The sequence below is a fragment of the Brassica napus genome, chromosome A7, assembly GCF_020379485.1.
Source record: "Brassica napus cultivar Da-Ae chromosome A7, Da-Ae, whole genome shotgun sequence".
Classification (NCBI taxonomy): Eukaryota; Viridiplantae; Streptophyta; class Magnoliopsida; order Brassicales; family Brassicaceae; genus Brassica; species Brassica napus.
In genome coordinates this window covers 24,552,968-24,572,988 of record NC_063440.1, presented here as the reverse complement: position 1 = coordinate 24,572,988, position 20,021 = coordinate 24,552,968, and the positions used below count along the sequence as shown (strand labels likewise).

The 20,021-nt window shown below is 37.3% G+C and overlaps 3 protein-coding genes across 3 annotated transcripts; all 3 read right to left on the bottom strand.

Annotated features, from left to right (window-relative positions):
• Window positions 1-23: 23 nt before the first annotated feature.
• Window positions 24-1,964, bottom strand: LOC125576324 (probable peroxygenase 4). Its single transcript, XM_048736127.1, has 6 exons — window positions 1,629-1,964; window positions 1,423-1,524; window positions 1,100-1,185; window positions 913-1,007; window positions 475-600; window positions 24-364 (listed from the first exon to the last, which is right to left on the bottom strand). The coding sequence occupies exons 1-6, from the start codon at window positions 1,648-1,650 to the stop codon at window positions 217-219; spliced, it is 579 nt and encodes a 192-aa protein (XP_048592084.1). The 5' UTR covers window positions 1,651-1,964; the 3' UTR covers window positions 24-216.
• Window positions 1,965-10,608: 8,644 nt separating this feature from the next.
• On the bottom strand, window positions 10,609-13,172 carry LOC106403026 (zinc finger protein VAR3, chloroplastic). Its single transcript, XM_013843866.3, has 6 exons — window positions 12,748-13,172; window positions 12,060-12,177; window positions 11,638-11,963; window positions 11,428-11,562; window positions 11,261-11,359; window positions 10,609-11,180 (listed from the first exon to the last, which is right to left on the bottom strand). The coding sequence occupies exons 1-6, from the start codon at window positions 13,155-13,157 to the stop codon at window positions 10,766-10,768; spliced, it is 1,503 nt and encodes a 500-aa protein (XP_013699320.2). The 5' UTR covers window positions 13,158-13,172; the 3' UTR covers window positions 10,609-10,765.
• A 5,652-nt stretch (window positions 13,173-18,824) lies between these two features.
• Window positions 18,825-19,808, bottom strand: BNAC06G43650D. The gene is made up of 2 exons (XM_013845364.3): window positions 19,549-19,808; window positions 18,825-19,482 (listed from the first exon to the last, which is right to left on the bottom strand). The coding sequence occupies exons 1-2, from the start codon at window positions 19,673-19,675 to the stop codon at window positions 19,109-19,111; spliced, it is 501 nt and encodes a 166-aa protein (XP_013700818.2). The 5' UTR covers window positions 19,676-19,808; the 3' UTR covers window positions 18,825-19,108.
• Window positions 19,809-20,021: the final 213 nt, after the last annotated feature.

Sequence of the window (20,021 nt, the reverse complement as noted above, 5' to 3'; positions counted from 1 at the left end):
AATTGAAATATGATTATCTTTCATTTGACGTATATAACCATTTATTGGAATAAAATTTAAGTACGTACACAATCTCAATCATAATACACACAAAAACTATAAATTTTAAAAGAATCAAACACATTGCAATCTTCACGCCATTGTTCACTGATAAAATGTTTTATAAATAAACAGATTCACAAGCATACAAGAGGTTTTTTTTTAAGATGGTGTGTTTCATGGATGTTTCTTAGAAGCTGTTTGTTTCTCGAGTTTCTCGAAAAGAGAACCATCGTAGACAGCTCTCACTGTATCTTTGTGCAACAAACCGTTCTTGTCTTTGCATAGATAATGCAAGATTTTCCACTCCGTATAAGCAGCAATCCTGCAAATATATTCAGTTCACGTATAACAACCATTCAGAATCGGATACATACCATCGGTTAAGAGAATAAATTAAAAACCGAGTTAAACCAAACCGGTTGGGATACTTACGCTCCTTTACGATCATTAGCTTCTTTGTTTGAGTCGAGGAGTTCTTGGAGTTCTTTGCCCGTCAAAGCATTGGGATGTGTATGTGAATGCTTCGCGAATATCTCCTCGAACTTCGATTCCACAAACCTCAAGAAATTCAAAATGAATAAAAAGGTTATGTTTAATGTTTCTATTTTAAATAATACTTTCAGCTTTTTACACATGTCAAAAATAAATAAAATTATTTTCAATTAAATCATTTGATGATTAATTATTTCAGTAGTTTAAATAAATATTAATTCGGTAGAATTAATTTATAGGTTACAAAATATAATTATAAATTACTAAACAGATATTAACAACTTCAAAATTTTATTTTAAACAATTTTTGGAAAATTAATTATATTTTGAAAATGTAAGAAATATATACTAAAATCATCATAAAACTCTGTAATTTACCTTCCATCCTTGTCGTAAACGCCTGAATCGCTACCATGTTTGGCAAGGTGGATATTTTTAACTTCTATAGGAAAAGAGAGTGAGAAACCTTTTCCCTGCAAATCAAAAACACACATCACACTGATTCCTTTTTTATTTGTAATAAAGAATGAAATCATTAACATTAGGAACTTAATCTTTAATGTACCGGACGAGTTTTGCTGCTAAGACCCATGTTAATGAACAAAGAAGCGAATGCCGACAAGAGATATCCACATCCTATTGCTCTAAACCCTGTTCTTGTTTCGTCGTGTCCCGAAGACAGTAAAGTTAATTAGTATAGAAAATATCGAAAATCTTACTTAGATTACTGAGATGAGAGAGAGTCATCAGACCATAAGAGCCACACAAATCTATATGCAGAAAAACAATAGATCTAAAAAACAAATCTATTTTAATGATATTACAGAGATTGATTAAGACATTTTGGTTTGAACTAAAAGAGTTTTCTGTTCAAGAAAACCGTAGTACCTTGATAAGTCTCCGAGGGATAAACGATGCCATCTTTGTTCCTGTCGAAGAAGGCGACATGTCTCTGCAAGAAATTATCTTCTTCTGGCACAAATTTCACTTCTAAGAAAACAACCCAATAAAACGTTTAAAGATCGATTTTATGATGGTAGAGATGCATAATTTACTAATCACCAATATGAAATTGAGAATGTAAGAAAGAGTACCAGTGGATTCAGAAGAAGCCATGATATGATCAGAGAGAGACAGTACAAAATGAAATGGTTGAGAGAGAGAGAGAGAGAGAGAGAGAGAGAGAGAGGGAGAGGTTACAGAAAATGCTGAAAAGAAAATGGCGACAACACACGCTTCTTTTATCTTTAATCAAATGAACTGTTCATTATGTTATTGTATGATAAAAATGTAATCAGAAGATTTGATTTCGATCTGTATTTCTTATAATGATTTTATATACGAAAATGAGAAAATAAGGGAAGCGTCAGGTATTGATTATTAGTATCATTCAGGCACCACGTTGCTGTGCCTGATACAGCCATATAAGCACATTCCGTTTTTGTTTAACTTCCTTTTTCTGCTTTATATTTTTTCATTATTTGGATATATAACTTAATGAGTTCATAATCATAACTCCTTTTTTATTAATCACATTGTCGGGTGACCAAAGTTAACCCAAAGTTAACCGACTAATATATTGGATCCCAGTGATGTCAATAATTGTAAATTCCCTATAGAAATTGAATCATGGGTTCACCGCATCAAATGCCACTAATCCAACCTGTTAGTTATAACTCTCTTTTTTTTTGTTCTTTCCTTGATTTTTAAAAATTATTATTTTTAATTGGTGTTACCTTCTATTTTTTTTAATCTACGGTTATATAACACAATAATATGTTTATATTAATTGCGAAGTTTCCATGTTTAATTGTTTTAGAATTATATTGTTGCACATTATTAGGTGTTATAAAAAATATTTTAAACAAATTTAAAGATAAATAATTTCTAATAAATTCTTAAAATAGAAAAATTATTTTAGAATGATTTATATTCTTTTTATTATAGTTTACATTTTTAAACCGATGAAATATGTCTTTATTTATAATTACATAAAATAACAAAGCCACTGTAAAAGAAGATAACTATAATAGTAGTTTAACATTGTTTATTTTTAAACCGGGAAAATGTAACACAGAAACCAAAATATGGTGTTCAAACAAAAAAAAAAACAAAATATAAAAATAAGGACTAATCAACATAAATTATTAGAAAAAAAATCGTGATATACCTTCCTTATCGGCAGAGGAGATGATAATGATAATACAGCTAGTGGCCAGATATATTATAAATTAATGATATATCAACACTGTGGCTTTTTTTTTTTTTTTTTTTGGTCAAACATTCATTTATAAAAGCTTAAGCTACAAGGTTCTCTCTTCCCAAAGAAGAGTTTGATACAGAAAACAGAGCCTCTTTGGCCAGACGATCAGTGATCGTGTTACAACGCCGAGGTACAAATTTAAAAGAGATAGACGACAAGGAATTACTCAACACACTGATGTCATGGAGAATTCCTTGGAGAGCAATCACAGACGTGTTTCCTGTGATCAGATTGATCAAGCCTTTTGAGTCTGAGTGACAGACAAGGTCTTTGATATTAAGGGAGATAGCGGCTTTGATACCCGCCTTGAGTGCCAGTGCTTCTGCAACTAGCGCTGATGCCACTATGGGGCACGGTGAAGATCCTTGCAGGAGAGTAGCACCGGCAGAGTTAGAGCATGTCCAGCCCAAACCTCCTGCACTAGAAGCACTATTCCAAGCTGCATCTGAGAAGCAGAGAAACTCGTTCTCTCGGGGCTGAGCTTGAGGCACACTCGTAGAGCAGTCTTTCTTCGAAACAGAGTGAGGCGAGGTGGTTAGGTTCGAGTTGTGCCACTCTCTAGCATGTTTCAAAGCTTTTCCTAAGACCTCTGTTTCCGAGAAAGACTTATCCTCAAACACCAGCTGATTTCTACTTGTCCAAAGGAACCACAAGAGCCACGGGTATAGGGGCGAAGAAAATCCCAGCGGGGGAAGGTTAATCATCCTGGTACAAGCTTTCAATAAATCTTCCATTGATCTCACTTGCGAAGCACCAGGAACCAAGTGTGCTGGGACCTTCTCCCAGATTCTCCTTGCAAAAGGGCAGTGAAACATAACATGGGCAGTGGTCTCAACTTCCCCGCACCTACTGCACTTTCCGTCTACCATAATTCCACGTTTGAGGAGAGTGTCGCCAACTGCTACCGCCTCATGCTTGAGTTTCCACAGAAAGTTCTTCACCTTCGGGGAACACTTCACATTCCAGATACATTGGCCCCAGTTGAACGTCTCACGGGTCTCTGATACATTGATCTTTGCTAGAGCGTACCCGGATTTAGTAGTGTAGTTTCCGGTTTTCTCCTGCAACCAAACCAGTTCATCGCGCATTCCGCAATCACTCGGGACCAGCTTCCTGATCAGGTCTTCGTAGTGGGGAAGGACTTGCTTGATTTTGTTAACGTTCCACTCTGCTGAATCAGACATCAGTAGTTCGCTAACCAGCATATTCTGATCTTCCTCTCGAGTTGGTCCCATTGGACAAATCTGTTGACTCGTAGATAGCCAGTTATCTTTCCATATTCTCACAGATTTGCCATCCCCTATCACCCATCCCAGGCCCCGCTTGATAATTTCTCTCCCTGCCAAAATCCCCCTCCATCCATGTGAGGCGGCATTTGGGGCTGAGCAGTTTAGAAAATGATCATGGCGGCAGTATCTATTCAGCAGGGTTCTTCCCAAAAGAGAGGAGGGATTCTTGAGTAGTCGCCAAGCATGTTTAGCCAGTAGGGCATCATTGAACACTTCAATCTCTTTAAATCCCAAGCCACCAGCGCCTTTTGGAAGAGTGAGTTTATCCCATGCGACCCAACACATCTTCCGCACGTCCGGTTTAACGTCCCACCAAAAGCGAGTGAGGATCGACTGTATCTGTTTGCATAGCGACTTCGGGAGCTTGAAGCAAGACATTGCATATGTTGGCATAGAGGCTAAAACCGCCTTTAGGAGAACCATTTTTCCAGCACCGGAAAGATATCTTGCTGACCAACTGTGGGCTTTTTGTCTAATCCGGTCTAATATCTCAGCAAAGATATCTCTTTTCTTTCTTCCGAAGTGTTCCGGTAAGCCTAAGTATTTGCCAATCCCTCCCTCGTTACTAATGTTCAGCTCCTGCTTAACTCTTATCTTTGCTGCCATATTAGTTTTCGACGAGAAGGTGATAGCCGATTTTGCTCTGTTTATACATTGCCCTGAAGCTGCTTCGTATCTGCTGAGGATCGATGTGAGAGTCTTGCAGCTATCAGAGTTTGATTTCCCGAAGAACATCGTGTCGTCGGCAAAGAGCAAGTGGTTTATTGGTGGACAGTTTCTTCCGACCTTAACCCCCGGCAGGGTTCCTTGTATCATCGCTTGGTGGCAAAGCCCCGATAAGACTTCTGTACATAAGATGAACAGGTACGGGGATAGCGGATCACCTTGCCGGAGCCCTCTTGATGGGATCACTCGTCCCTGTGGTCCTCCATTGACCAGGAAAGAGTAAGAGACTGAGGACACACACTCCATCAGCCATCCTATCAGAATCTCATGAAAGCCCAACCGCATTAACACTGCCCGCAAGAAGCTCCATTCAATTCTATCGTACGCTTTACTCATATCTGTCTTCACTGCCATAGATACGTGTTTCTTAGCTCCTGACTTGCGTAGATAGTGAAGGATCTCGTGAGTAATGAGAACATTATCAGCTATCGCCCGACCCGGGACGAAAGCGGACTGCGATGGGGAGATGATCGAATGTAACAGCGGCTGGATCCTCTTTGACAAGAGTTTGGCAATGATCTTATAGTGTGTTGTACACAGCGCTATAGGTCGGTATTCAGACACCCGCTTAGAACTCTTCGTCTTTGGGATCAATCTAATATGGGTTTCATTCTGTCTTGGGTGGAGGTGGCTTGTTTCAAAGAAACCCCGGATGTCGTAGTAGATGTCCTCTCCAACTATGTCCCAAAAACTTTGATAGAAACCCGCAGAGAAGCCATCCGGGCCTGGTGCTTTGTCGGGGTTAATGGCAAAGACAGCCGCTCGTACCTCCGCTTTATCTGGTATGGCAATAAGCTCTCGGTTTGCCTCCCATGGGATCTTTGGAGAGAGGACCTCTTGCACCACCGCCAGATCATTGTTCCCCGCTGTAAAAAGGCTCTGATAGAAAGTTACAAAGGCGTTAACAATCTGATCCTCCTCGTGAAAGGTTTGCCCTTCCTCATTTTCTATGACAGAGAACTTGTTCCGGGCTCTGCGACCTCTAGTAACAGCGTGGAAGAAGCCGGAGTTCCTGTCCCCTTCACTCAGCCACTGGATTCTGCTTCGCTGTCGCCAGAAAGCCTCTTCCTCTGCATAGGCTGCTTCCAGCAGTTGCTTCAGCTCAAGAATTCGGTCCTGGTCTGGGGTTTGTTCCGAGAGAGCCTTTTCCAGCAGGTCTTGATTTTTAAACAATTTATCCTTACTCTCTGCTGATTGTGCTTTAACCCACGCAATCAAGCTTCTCCGAATCTGATCAAGTTTTGTTATGACAGATGCTTCCTTTTCCAAGTTCCATGTCCTCTCCACTAGTTCTTGAATTTCTGGTTTCTTGCTCAAGGTCCGATCATATCGGAAATTGCCTTTCTTCTTCTTCAGGTTAAGGTCAAAATGTGTGAGCACAGGTCTATGATCAGATCCCTCAAAGCGAAGATACTCACTTCTGGCTGCCGGAAACATCTCCATCCAGGCCACATTAGCCATTACTCTATCAAGTCTCGATTGGATGAAGTGTGTATATCTAGTTCCCCGCCATGAAAGAGAATTCCCCGAGAATTGGAGGTCCCATAATCCGTTTTGAGCTACAAAGTTTCTGAAGGATAAGAAAGAGCCTTCCCATCTCAGCGGCCCACCCACCTTCTCCGAGTTATCAAGAAGGTCGTTGAAGTCACCGGTGAGTAGCCATGCTGACTCTCTTTGCGCTCCAATATCCGAGATCTCCTGCCAGAATCTCGGTCTGTTTTCACTTTGAGGCGCGCCATAGATGTAAGATACAAAAAAGGTCATTCCATTAAAAGTGATCCTTGTATCTATTACATTAGCTGAAGCCATAAGTACATCAACATCAACATTATCTTTCCAAGATAGGGCCAGTCCACCACTAAGACCATCCGGTGGGACTGTATAATGATTTGTAAAATCCGTTCCCCTATACATCTTGAAGACATCCTCATCCTTTCTCTTAGTCTCCATAAGGAACATTATGTCCGGGGAGTTTTTGGTTCTGAACTCCCGCAGACGACGAACTGTCAGGTCGCTCCCGATACCTTGACAGTTCCAGCTCATATTGACTAAGGAAGAGGTTTTGGACCGGACCGAAAATCCGTTCCCTTCTTCTTTGTTGCTGGTATAATCGTGGTTCTTGGTTGTGTTCCTTTCGCTACTGCTGCAGGTTTAGAGGATTTATTCCCTGCACCACTGATACCAGCTTCCTTGTTTAGTCTTCTTTTTGGTGAGCTTTGAATCTTTGTGACTCTCCTCTTTTTCAATTGCAGTCCTTGGCTTTGACCCTTTGGGCCTCTCTTTCTTGAAACAGAAGAGCATGTGTCCTTTGTGCCTACTAGTTGACTAGCAGTATTCAAAGGTGGAGGCATCATGGCTGCACTTGGGAGGTTGAGGTCCTCCTCCTCTGTATCAAATAGAGGTCCCAGGCGAAGAGACACGTGGACCCTATCTTCACTGAGGGTTCGAATTGGGGAGCGATCCTGGGTGGAGTTGTACTCGATCTCCCTGCTACCAACTCGCTCTCGTGAATTAGCTGGTAAGTTAGTACCCCCTACAGCGCCCCCACCGCTACCACCCGGGTTCCGTGAGGTAGACGGTACACTAGAACCTTTTTGCACTGTCAGAATTTCTTCTAGATAGTGAATATCAACTTCCTGTAGCCTTCCGGATGCAGCGTTTGCAATTCCGTCTTGTAGTAAGGGAACACGTTCTGTAGGAAGAGATAGCCGTTGAAGAGCAGATCGACGATCGTTTGAAAGAAGGCTTCCTTCTCCTGAGTTGTGTTTATTAGTCTGTGATAGAGCTTGCAGGCTAGAACCTCCTTCTCTCTGAGGTCTAGGCGAAGGGGTGTGTGACACCAGTGACTGCGCAGATTTTGTTTGGCTCCTCTGTTGGGACCCGCTGGCCACTGGTCTCCATTCAGTTCTCTGGTTCTGTGGGATCGTTCTAGAACGAGCCTCCATATGAGCCGATGAAGTCTCCTCCTTAGAGAAAGATAGTCTCTCTCTCGCAGGCCGGCGTTTATCTTCTTCTCCAGACTTGCCAATACGCAAAGAGCTCGAACTATAGTTTGGGTCCCTTCTTGCACCATAGGTGAATCGAAAGTTCTTCTCTTCCTTCCAATCTGGCTCCCTGCTGGTGGGTCTTTGCCATTGGGAGGAATCAGAACGGGATTGTTTCCTTTCATATGCATTCCTTCTATCAGCATCCAGTCTTTCAAGAGTGCGCGACTGAGAGATCCCTAATCTTTGAGGCTCAGAGACTCTGTTTGCAAGAGCTCTTTGGGAGGGGCAGTCCTCCTTCTCATGAGATAGAGAGTAGCAGATAAAGCAGTGTTTTCCCAGGTTATCGTACTCCAACTCGACTTGTTTTATCTCTCCTGCAACACTGATGTCAAGCTTCATCTCAAGAGGCTTTAGGCCGTTAATCAATACTCTGATTCTCCCTTTTTCCACTTCATACCCATCTACTGGTCCCAGTTCATTTCCAATAGTGTCAAGAGCTGGCTTGGTCCAACAATGGAGTGGTAAGCCGTGGATTGTGATCCAGAACGGAATGAGAGCTGGGAAGAAGTCAGAAACCACAGGTTCCCAGCGCTGGAGAATTAGCATCCATCTCTTAAAGTGGAAGGGGGCCTTTGATAGAATTGTTTGAAGATCTTCCTCAGTTTCAAACTTGAACTGGAATAGAAGCGGTCCCAAGTCTCTCCCAGTAATAGTACCCGAAACCCGCCATTGACTGAGAAAGAAGTCCACCAAGGCTCGAGTTTTCTGTATCTTGGGGTTCGTTACTCGACCAATGAGAGTAAGTTTGTGTTCTTCAATGAGAGAAGCTGTATCTCCTTGTGGGATTTTAATAGGTGGGCGACGGGCTTCTCTAGGTGGGTCTGGGATCCACTTTCCTTTATCTCTTCTAGAACTTCGGTAAGCCATAGTAAAACCAACAGTATACAACTGTAACGTAGAAATACGGTTTCCAACTGCAGTGAATAGCAGTAAATTTTGCAAAAACTACTTCTTGAGCAGAACCTTAGTGTTAAGGTAAAAGTGACTGTACGAGACAGTAAAACCAGAGTCAACCCCACAGGGGGTAGGACCAATCTTCCTGCTGGCCATACGGGAGCGAGCAATAAATTTGATCTTTCAACTGTAACATCTTCCCACCCAGATCTTCAATAAATGCCAAGGCTGTTTGCATTTCCAGCTCGTGGGGGTAATGTTCGTACTCCAGGGGCTTCAGATCTGGTGTAGATCTACGTCACCGGAAAGTAGGTGCGGCGGTTCATGGTTAAGGTGCGGCGGAGCGAGGAGGTAGCTACGGAGGAGAAGCAGGGTTGACAAAGAGAGCAAGACCTTGGTTACCGTGCCTGGGAGCGTTTTCTTTTTAACATTTAGTGGTTAGTTAACACTGTGGCTTTTTTGAATAAATTATCAATGGTATACACAGGTCACAGGTGTGTTTTCTTAGGGTAACATAATTGATTTTAAGTCGCTTTCTATATGTTTCTTTATTGAAAACTCTTCTTTATTAGAGCCTATAAAACTTAAGGGAAATTGCACCCTATATACATAAAAAAAAATTTAAATACACTAACTAACCAAAATCTTCTCCTTTCTCCTACTTTCTTTTCCTATCTTTTTCTACTCTTTCTCCCAAAATCTAATTTTTTTTTTTTGGTTATTTGGCAAATAAACCCTTAAGTAACTATTGAGCTCTTGACCAATATGGATGACCCCAATATGGATGACCCAGCTCCGCCTCCGCGTTTTGTGCAGACAAGCAAAGTATGCAGCTACCAAAACCTAACCCTCTTTTGTTAGTGAGTCTTTTGTGCATATTTTAGTTGTAAATACGCACAAAAGTCTGAAAAAATAGTATTATAATTTCAGATTTTTCTTTAATAGATAAAATGTTAGTTAAGTAATATTTGTTATTTAATTAAGATTGTTAATGGGTTCTAAAAAGTTGAAGTAAGAACTTTTCATTGTTATCTTTTTTTTAATTGTTTTTTATTTGTTGTTAAATGTTAGTTAAGTAATATTTGTTATTTAATTAATATTGTTAATGGGTTCTAAGATTGATAACTGTTATTTGTTATAGGCTAATATCATATACCATATGAATTACAACATAGTAAGTTCTACTAGATAGGCATTTTTCGTATTTTGGGTTTAGATGTATGTTCTGTACGGAAGTAATAGTTTATGTTTAATATTTAAATATCCACTTTTCGAGTTTACAGAACAGTTAATATCCTCAAATAATGTATGTTTTGATGATACAGAAGTTAGAAATTTTGTAACGAAAAAGCGTATACAGTTTGAGACTTGAAGAAACGGTATCAAACTTCACACGCATTGGAAAAGGGCAATAAAAAGGTCATTGCGTAAAGCCGAGTGCAACAGATTCCTTTTGCTTTTGTACCTCTTTGTCTTGTCCGAAGCCAAAAACAAGTTGTGATGACAAAGCTCCAACTTCCTCTCCGCATTCACATTTGGTATAGGTATAGTTTGTTGCTTCTACAAATTATCAGAAGCATTCCCTTTTATATTATAATCCAAAACCCTTTCTCAACTCTTTTCAAACTTAAATTGTAAGAAAATCATATCGGAACATTTATCAACAAATCCATGGTTGCGAGTTTAAATCATAATAATACACCGTAAATGCTAACAGATGAATTATTCAGCTAAAAATTGCATAGAAAATTAGAAAATTAATATAAATTTAGGTGTCTGTGACATTATTTGGTTTTTCAAATATTTTATTTATTGAAAACCATTTCAAGACCAATAAGAAGTCTAGATGGCTAGATCATAGAAAATAAATGATTATCTTAAAGTTGACATTATTTAGTTTTTTTTTTCAAATATTTTAGTCAACCAATTTGCGTCCAACATTACATGCTTTTACTACAAAAATGTCTAAATCCAAACCAGCCAAAGAAAAAGAAAAAAAAAACAGATTATCTTTAAGTTGGAGAAAACCAATCATCCATCTCTCCATCATCACTGCAATTACCTAGAAGCTCAATCTTTCTCCGATCATAACACCTTCTTGACTCTCTCTCTTCGTCATCATCTTTTTTCTTTTCATGCCCATTACTTCTCATCCTCTGTGTCATCTCCAACTTCCATTTCTCTCTCTTTTCCACACTCCTTGAAACACTACTTCTCCCTCCTTCTACTGGAAATCCCATCACACCATCTTCTTCTCCTTCTTCTTCTTCCTCCTCCTCTTCTTCTTTTACAAAACTCCACGTCTTTGAAACTCTGCTGTGATGATCACCAACACTCTTTGAATCCGGTGTGACCACTGGAGCCTTTTGTCTCTTGTGATCACACTTCAAACAAACAGAGTTTCTTCTAAAATTGATGTAATAGCACCTGATGATGTATACAAAATGATATAAACTTTCAAACAAGTGAACTAGATTAAAACAAAACGGATGATGATGATGACTCACGACTCGCATTCCCACTCTCCCGGATTGATTTGACGCATTGAAGGCTTGTCTTTGCACCTTAAGCAACCCGTGTTCTTCGCGAAATTCAGGAAATTGCATCTGCGGCAATAAAATGCATGTTAAGTGTTTCTTTAATTAGATCAGACACTGTAAAAGATGTAACTCACGTTTGGCATATCCAATCTCCTTTCTTCAGTGGGAGATGATCTTTCTGTTCTTGCTTCAACTGCTTCAGCCGCTCCTCAGAAAATACATCACACCGCAAGCATCTTATGTTTTTCGCAAAGTTTAGGAACTTGCATCTGCCAAAACAAGAATACTTCATAACAAAACAGAGTACACAAACTAACAAACCAATGCATTAAGACACCATTTACTCTGTACAGTGCCAATCCCCTGGCCTTTTCCGCGGGTCTCTCTCATCATTCTCCAGTGAATTTGGGTGGAGCTCATCTCGAGATGCCACAGTCGCAGAACACTCAACGTCCTGTAAGCTATACTCCACGCTTTCTCTCAGCAACTTCCTCACAGAATCTTCAACAAACTTGGTTTGACAAGCACGGTTCACCACAGCAGGAGAAATGGAATCAAGCCCATAAGTCAGCAGTATACGCATGACATCTATAGTTCTAGCACCTTCCTCATCTCGTGCTTGCGCATAAGCCCTTTCACATTTCCCTCTCAAGTTGCAAGAGCCACACACCTACTAAGCAAATTGTTCCAAGCTAGGTGAAGTAAGTTCCAAGCACGTGTAACCTCAGAAAAAAGAAAGAGCTAACGATATAACTAGAATACATACATTTACTTCATCAATGCCCACATAAGCTCTTAGACGCTTTCCTGAGTTCACAACCTTCCTGTCAATGCTGGGACATCCACACCCAGCAATCACTTTTATATCTTTCTTCGACAAGTATCTGTAAGCAAAAACAACAAAACGCAAACCTTGAGAGACTGATCTATATATTCTAATGTATCACTGGCATTTCGTCGAACACCTTGTGTGCAGACTGGATTCTTCTCTCACTTAAACAATAAATGGAACAAATGATCAAGAAAACAAAGTCTTTACGAGATGCAGAGAAACCCACATAGAATAAAATCAAAAGCCTCAGAATTTGAATCAATTATAGCACTTGAGAGACCAATCAGTATATTCCATTTCGTCGAACACCTTAGTGTGCAGATTGGATTCTTCATTCACTTAAACAGTTTAATGCAACGAATGATCCAGAAAGCAAAGTCATTCACGAGATGCATAGAAACCCATATAGAATCAAATCAATTACAGCACTCGAGAGACCGATCATTATATTCTATGTTTTATCGGCATTTCGTCGAACACCTTGTGTTCAGATTGGATTCTTCACTCAATTAGAAAACATAATGCAACGAATGATCCAGAAAGCAAACTCATTCACGAGATGCAGATAAACCCATATAGAATCAAATCAAAAGGCTCGTTTTTTTGAATCAATCGGCGTTACCTCACGAGAGTGAATCGATGGCGGGCGAAATCGAGACAAGCAGTACGAATATGATTCGATTCCTTGGGACTCGTCACGCTTTCTCCGAAGTAACCTTTCTTCACAAGCATCCCCATCAAATCTAGCCACTCGGGCCATGGGTGAGAGCTTGGATCATCAGCCAAACCTGATCTGGCGATCTCGGGGTTTTGGGTTTGAGGTAGATCGTGGATATGTTGTGACACGGCGTTGACTGGTTTTGGGGAGAGAATGGTTCGACGGATGTAGCCGCCATGGTAGTGGCGGGTCTTGAAGAATCTCATCATCAAGAGTTTTGGCGGGTAAACTGAAGTATTGCCTATTAGTACAGTATCTTCAAAGACATTTGTGTTAATACGGTCGGACCAAGTTATAACTTTTGTATAACCCATTTTCAGAGTTAAAGTTCATAATAAAAGCGATAAATTTCAATACACATGTATATTTTATTTTCTGCTCAAATTGATGCCCCAACATTGATTCTATGTTACTTGAAAATGAAATGTAGTTCATCACCGAACATGTATACTAACACAAAGAAGTGAATTTCGAATCTCCTAATTGATTAAGAGGATGTTCAAAAACAATGTGGGGGTCAATTCACGCATCACGTTGTTATCGTTGATACAGTCATATATTAGCACATTCTGATTATTAGACTCGAGCCTCAAGGTAGCTGAATTTTGTAACTGAAAAATATTCTGGTTTGAAAATGGTGAAATCATCTTCTATTTACTGGTGATGGCCAATGTAATGTTTCAGACCAGTAATATTGTACTTAGGCTGAAGTTAAATTGATTTAAAAAAAAAAAAGATATCTTGATGATGTTCAAGAGCTACACGAGGATAATTAAAAATATCTAAACAAGTAAGAAAGTCATTGACACTGCTTAAGAGTAGGGTCAAACCTTTTTGGAAAACATTTTGAAGTTAGACAAAGGATGTACCCAAAACAACACAAAGTAGGACTCCCTGGAGTTGTAGCTCGACATGGAAAAGGAGGATTCCAAGAGATCCAAAGAAGTTACGGCTGGTGAAAAATACAAGTCGTACAATTGAAAAAGGCTCGCGTCGGTAAGTCATCCAAAAACAGTGGGTCAGAATCACAAGAACAATACGGACGAGACGAAAGAATAAGAAAGCATAGTCGAGGATCATTTTTTTTTTTAATAACTGAAGTCAAAGATTGTTCCAGAGCCAGAGTGAACATATCCATGTAATTATGTTGGTGATCATTTATGTAAAATCATGTATACTATTGTGTCAACATCTCTATGATTTTATTTTTCTATTTAGCCTTTTCTTGTTATGAAATGATAAAACGTATTTATGCTTATATTAAATACGTTTTTTGGCTAAAGATGCATGGTTTTATGGATTACGCTCCTGTTTCGTTTCTCTAGAAACATTCTCCCAACCTCTTTCATGCACCGCGATGCTTTAGCCATATATAGCGCAATATGTTGTGTTTATTTTTACTTCTATTTTTTCAATAATAGTTTTGATTGCTATGAATACTGGTTCATAACTCCCTTTCTCTCTGTGATTTCCCTATTTCCTTATTGGTGTTCCTTGATTTTCTAATAATAGGGAAAAATGAGAAGTGTACCGTAAAATGAGGGATATCTATTTATCAATTCTTCGATAATCAGTGGTTATCATTGATTTCATTATATAGCCATACTGTCTTTCATCTCTACCTTCTATTTATATAAAGCAAACCTTTTTCATTTATTCACCAGAACAAAAGTTCTCAACTCCAGAGAATCTAAAACCATAAAAGAATACCTGCTAGTTCTTTTTCAATCCTCCAAAAATGAATACAAAACAATCTAAATTGATGTTTTTCTTGTTAGCCCTAATCTTCACGGCATTGTCGGAAGCAGCAGCTAAGGTGGAATATTGTTCGACAGCGGCCATAGATAAAGTGCCGGGATGTTATGATTCGTTGAAATTAGCAGCGGAAAATGATTACAGATGGCTAAGAAAAGATTGTTGCAAAGTGGTGTACTCATTTCCTCATCATTGCTTATTGCCTGTCATGAATCGCCGACATAAGGATATTAACTCCTTTAAAAAGATTTGTGTTAATGTTCACGGACCGATATAACTTTTATGTAACCCATCATTTCAGTTATAAATAAAACAAAATGAAATTAAAGTTCTTCTTACATCAGTTATATGAGACATGTACATCCCCAGAGATGGATCCAAACTGCCAATCAGTATATTCTTAGCTCAGTTAAAACAATATAATGGAACGAATGATCCAGAAAGCAAATTCATTCACGAGATGCATAGAAACCCATATAGAATCAAATCAAAACGAGCAGTGCGAATATGATTCGATTCTTTGGAACCCGTCACGCATTCTCCGAAGTAACCCATCAAATCTAGCCATTCGGGCCATGGGTGAGAGCTTGAATCATCAACCAAACCTGATCTGGCGATCTCGGGGTTTTGGGTTGTGGATATATTGTGACACGGAGTTGACTGGTTTTGGGTAGAGAATGGTTCGATGAAGTACTGTTGCAAAAACCATCGTCACGTTTTGCCTATTAGTATCTTCAAAATCATTTGTGTTAATACGGTCGGACCAAGTTATAACTTTTGTATAACCCATTTTCAGAGTTAAAGTTCATAATAAAAGAAATAAATTTCAATATATAGTACATGTACATTTTCTTTTCTGCTGAAATTAGTGCCCCCACATTGATTCTATGTTACTTGAAAACGAAATGTATTTCATCACCGAACATGTATGCTAACACAAAGAAGTGAATTTCGAATCTCCTAGTTGATTAAGAGGATGTTCAAAAACAATGTGGGGGTCAATTCATGCATCACGTTGGTATCGTTGATACAGTCATATATTAGCACATTTTGTTTTTACTAGTATTTGGCTTCTATTTTTTTCTCAATAATAGTTTTGATTGTTAGGAATATAGTTTACTGGGTCATAAATCGCAACTCCCTTTCCCTCTATGATTTCCCTCAATTTTAGAGTATATGATGATAATATGTGCCATGCGCAGAGTGAATTCTTATAAAATATATCATATTTAAATATTATAAACAATATATATTTTGTTATCAATAACCTTTTTTACATTTGATTAGAGGTGGACATTCGAGTACTATTTTGGTTCGGTACGGATCTTTTTGGGTTTAGTTCGTGTTTGGGTTCGGATAACCTATTTAATTTTTTTTCAAAAATTAAAGTTCATATAAACATTAAATTTTTTAAAATGTCAAAATAAAATTAATATATAACATATAAATTTGAATAATGTATGCCAAAATACTTAAACTTAACAAAAAAGTTGGTTTACCTTAAATATTTGGATAGGAAATCGATAGATATTTTAAGTAGTTTAGGTATTTTAAGTATCGTTTAGCTATTTTAAAACATGTACTTATAACTATTTGTATATATTTTTGAGTATTTTGGACAATTTTAAAACATCTTATATATTTTGTATATCTTTATAGATATTAAATTTAAAAAGAATTAATATATTTAAGTATATAAATTTGGTTCCGAAATATTTTGGTTCGGATCAAGTTCGGTTATGGGTTCTCTAGATATCAAAATTTTGAATTTATCCGGATATCTAACCAGTTTTGCTTAAAGTTTAATACAATTTTTGGGTCGGGTTTGGTTTTTTGGATTTGGATTTTTTTTGCCCAACCTTATATTTTTATTGTAAAAAATATTAAGCAAAAAATGATGGTGATTCATAATTATTTTGGGTATGCAATAATTTTTGAACCAAAACACATTTTACAATGTACATGGCCATTTAGTTAATCATTAAAAACTGTTCTAGACTCATTTAAAGAAAACAATGGGCTGAACTTAAAAAACGTTACTATTTCAGATTGTCAATTGACATTTTCATATACCCTGCATCGGTGATGTAACGAATATAGAGTGGGTTAAGGTTAGGAAAAGAAAATTTGTTGTGCAATCCATGTTCTCGCTAGGTGATTTCAATAGCTTCTAATAAATCTTCGTTGTATCGATCTCTTGTTAGATTTTTGAAAAATAATAATAAATAAATTCATACACTCGCTAAAGTAATCAATTGTTTCTCAATTAATATATAGGAAATTAGAGTAACCACAAAAATTTAAATAATATATCTTGTTTATTTATAATATTTTTATGGTAAATAAATCAAAATAATCATTTTATCTATTTTATGTAGTATATAATTAAATTTCAATGATATTGACATAAATTTATGGTATATTTTAATATAAATATTTATTATTGATACTTTCTGCTTATATGGTTTTATTAACATTTGTATATTTGATGTAACAAAAAAATTTAAACTATTAACCCAAATTTTTTGATGTGATATTTTTTTGATGAAAATTTAAAAATTAAAATACTCGAAACATTTTCAATGCAAACTTCAAAATTAACATGTTTATGTATTTTTAAATGGTACATACTTTAAAGTGAGATTTTTAATATTTTTTTGTAATTTATAGTCATTTTAAAATTTAATATATAAGAAAAAATCTAATTTTTTTATTATATGGTTAATGTGATTGTTTAATTTATTTTAATAATATAAAAATAAACAAAAAAAAATGAGAAAGGATACCAAGCAATTAATCAAATCTTTATTATTAATAATCACTAGTTATCATATGTTAATCATATTAGATAATACCGTATCTTTTATAATGTTTCCAAGCAATTAGATTTTGGACCTACAAATTGTTCAATTGATTATTATGCTGTCATGTAAGCCAAATTGATATCATAATTAAGTGACATATCATTAAGTATATTTTATAATTAGTATAAAATATAGATTACAATGGAATTTAAATGATTCTTAATCAATATATAGGGAATTCTTAATTGTTGTTAATATGTCATGTAAGCCAAATTAATATCATAATTAAGTGACATCTATTTTATAATTAGTATAAAATATAGATTACAATTCCATTTTAAACGATTCTTAATTAATATATTGGGAATTCTTAATTGTTGTTCCCTTAATTGTTTAACAATACAAAATGGGAATGAGGGATATCTTCTTCTTTTTTTGATTGAAAAAATCAAGGATATCTACGTTATCAATTTATGCAATAGTCAATGGTTATCACTGAATACGTTTTATAGCCATACTGTCTTCATCTATCTTCTATATCTATAAACCAAACATTTTTCATTTTTTCACCTCAACAAAAGATCTCAACTCCAGATACTAGCTAGTCCTTTTTATACTAGCTAGTCATTTTCAACCCTCCAAAAAAATGAATAAGAAACCATCTAATTTGATGTTTTTCTTGTCAGCCCTAATCTTCACGGCATTGGTATTCCAACAATCGGAAGTAGCTGCTGCGAATTATTGTTCCGCCATAGATACAGTGCCGGGATGTCACGATTCGTTGAAATTAGCGGCGGAAAATGATTTCAGGTGGCTAGGAAAAGATTGTTGCAAAGTGGTGTACGCAATATCTTATCCTTGCTTCTTGGATGTCTTGCATGGCCGAAATTTGGATATTAATTTCTTCAAAAGCATTTGTGTTAATGTTATTGGACCAATAACTTTTGTGTAACCCATCTTTTGGGTGATATAATAATAAAAATGAAATTAAAGTTCTTACATATATCATTTAAAGGATACATGTATATATCCCCAGAGATGGATCCAAGCTGCCACAAAAAAAATACTATAATCTGTTAAATTTTGGTTTTGTTAATGCCCCTAAAAAGAATTTCATGCCCCCCTCCCCATACACACACACACACATTGGTTCTAGTATTTTTTAAAACGATGTGTATTTCATCACCGATCGAACATGTACGATGTATCCTAACACACATAGTGAACCTCGAATCTTGTAGACGATTAACTAGATGTTCAAATGTATGGGGCAATTCACGCACGATATATAGCATATTCAATGCCTTTTCTCAAAAAAAAAGAAGAAGATATATAGCATATTCTGTTTTTATTTGATTTCTCTATTTTTTTCTCAATAATAATCTCATTACAATTACAAAATAGTCTCATTACAATTGTATCTTGTTATTCAAAAAAGACGATTTATTGAATTAAAGAAAAAGATCAAATACATAAACAGAAACTCTGTGAATTCATCTTAGTAAACCATGTTTAAAAAGTTTTTACAACCTTATATTATCTCGATTCTGTTTCTTGATTTTCATGATCTTCGCGGTCCTACAGTTACATAAACAGAAACTCTCGAGTTCACTTCTGCCTTATCCGAAACTGATCCTCACGGTGTTAAGATAAAACTCCTAAGAATTCAAGAATTCTAGTCATTGCCACAGTGTAAGTGATGAGTTTCAGTTGCGGACAAGATAGAACTGATCACGGCTCGGACTTCTTTGAACGTAGCATCCCTTGTTTGTGTTGCGATGATGCGATCTCTCTACACAGACCGGACATGTCTTCGGGCTCACAGTTGACGGAGACGAAGGAGAGCAAGAGCGAGAGGTTGATGAGTTCGACGAAGAAGAAGACGACGTCGTTGAAAGCGGAGGAGAAAGGAAGACACGGATCTTAAGCGCCGTCGCAGCGAGATCATATTCCTCCATGAGGTTGGCTAGATCCTCGTCGGATGATACGGTGACAAGCGCGTCGAGATCATCCGTTGGTAACTGACACCGAAGACTTATCACCTTCATCCCGCATACCTCGCCGAGCTTAACCGCCAGCTCTGTTAATAAACACCGTCAGAAATAGAGAGACAAAGAACTTGAAAGGGAAGAGAAAAGAAGCTTACCGGCGAACGATATGGAGCGTTTGACGGAGAGGACACGTGTGTGGCCGCCGTGGTAACGTAGCTTGTTGTCGGGATAACGAGGGATGATTCTCCCGCCGTAGCTACAGAGGAATTTAACGGTGGTCATTGCTTTGACGGTTATCTTCAAGCTCAGAGGAGAAAAGTAGTGTGTGTATGTATGGCTTTTGTTCAAGCCAAGCTAATATAAGATTCAATGCTTATAAATAGAGAGAGTATGTTTTCATGAAATGTGAAAGTATGTATGGATTGTGACAAAAAAAAAAAGAAAGTGAAAGTATGTATGGTATATTCTCTTTTTGGTGCGTGACTGCGCGTGTGTCCCGAAATTTACTATATTATTAATTTTAAAATTTCGAAAAAATGTTCGGCCGACGTTATATATTAATTTATTATTCTTCTGAATCTAATAAAATAAAAATAAAAAGATGCAAACTTTAAAGGACAAAAGAGCC

Excerpts from the sequence above, each read along its gene's own strand:
- LOC125576324 (XM_048736127.1), bottom strand. The coding sequence starts at position 1,650 with ATGGCTTCTTCTGAATCCACTG. Across the intron at positions 1,525-1,628 it reads GGCTTCTTCTGAATCCACTG|AAGTGAAATTTGTGCCAGAA; the intron begins GTACTCTTTCTT and ends TTGTTTTCTTAG. Across the intron at positions 601-912 it reads GTTTACGACAAGGATGGAAG|GTTTGTGGAATCGAAGTTCG; the intron begins GTAAATTACAGA and ends GAATTTCTTGAG.
- LOC106403026 (XM_013843866.3), bottom strand. The coding sequence starts at position 13,157 with ATGGGTTATACAAAAGTTATAACTTGGTCCGACCGTATTAACACAAAT. Across the intron at positions 11,360-11,427 it reads GGAGATTGGATATGCCAAAC|ATGCAATTTCCTGAATTTCG; the intron begins GTGAGTTACATC and ends TTATTGCCGCAG. Across the intron at positions 11,181-11,260 it reads GGAGAGTGGGAATGCGAGTC|GTGCTATTACATCAATTTTA; the intron begins GTGAGTCATCAT and ends ATACATCATCAG.
- BNAC06G43650D (XM_013845364.3), bottom strand. The coding sequence starts at position 19,675 with ATGACCACCGTTAAATTCCTCTGTAGCTACGGCGGGAGAATCATCCCT. Across the intron at positions 19,483-19,548 it reads ACGCTCCATATCGTTCGCCG|AGCTGGCGGTTAAGCTCGGC; the intron begins GTAAGCTTCTTT and ends GTTTATTAACAG.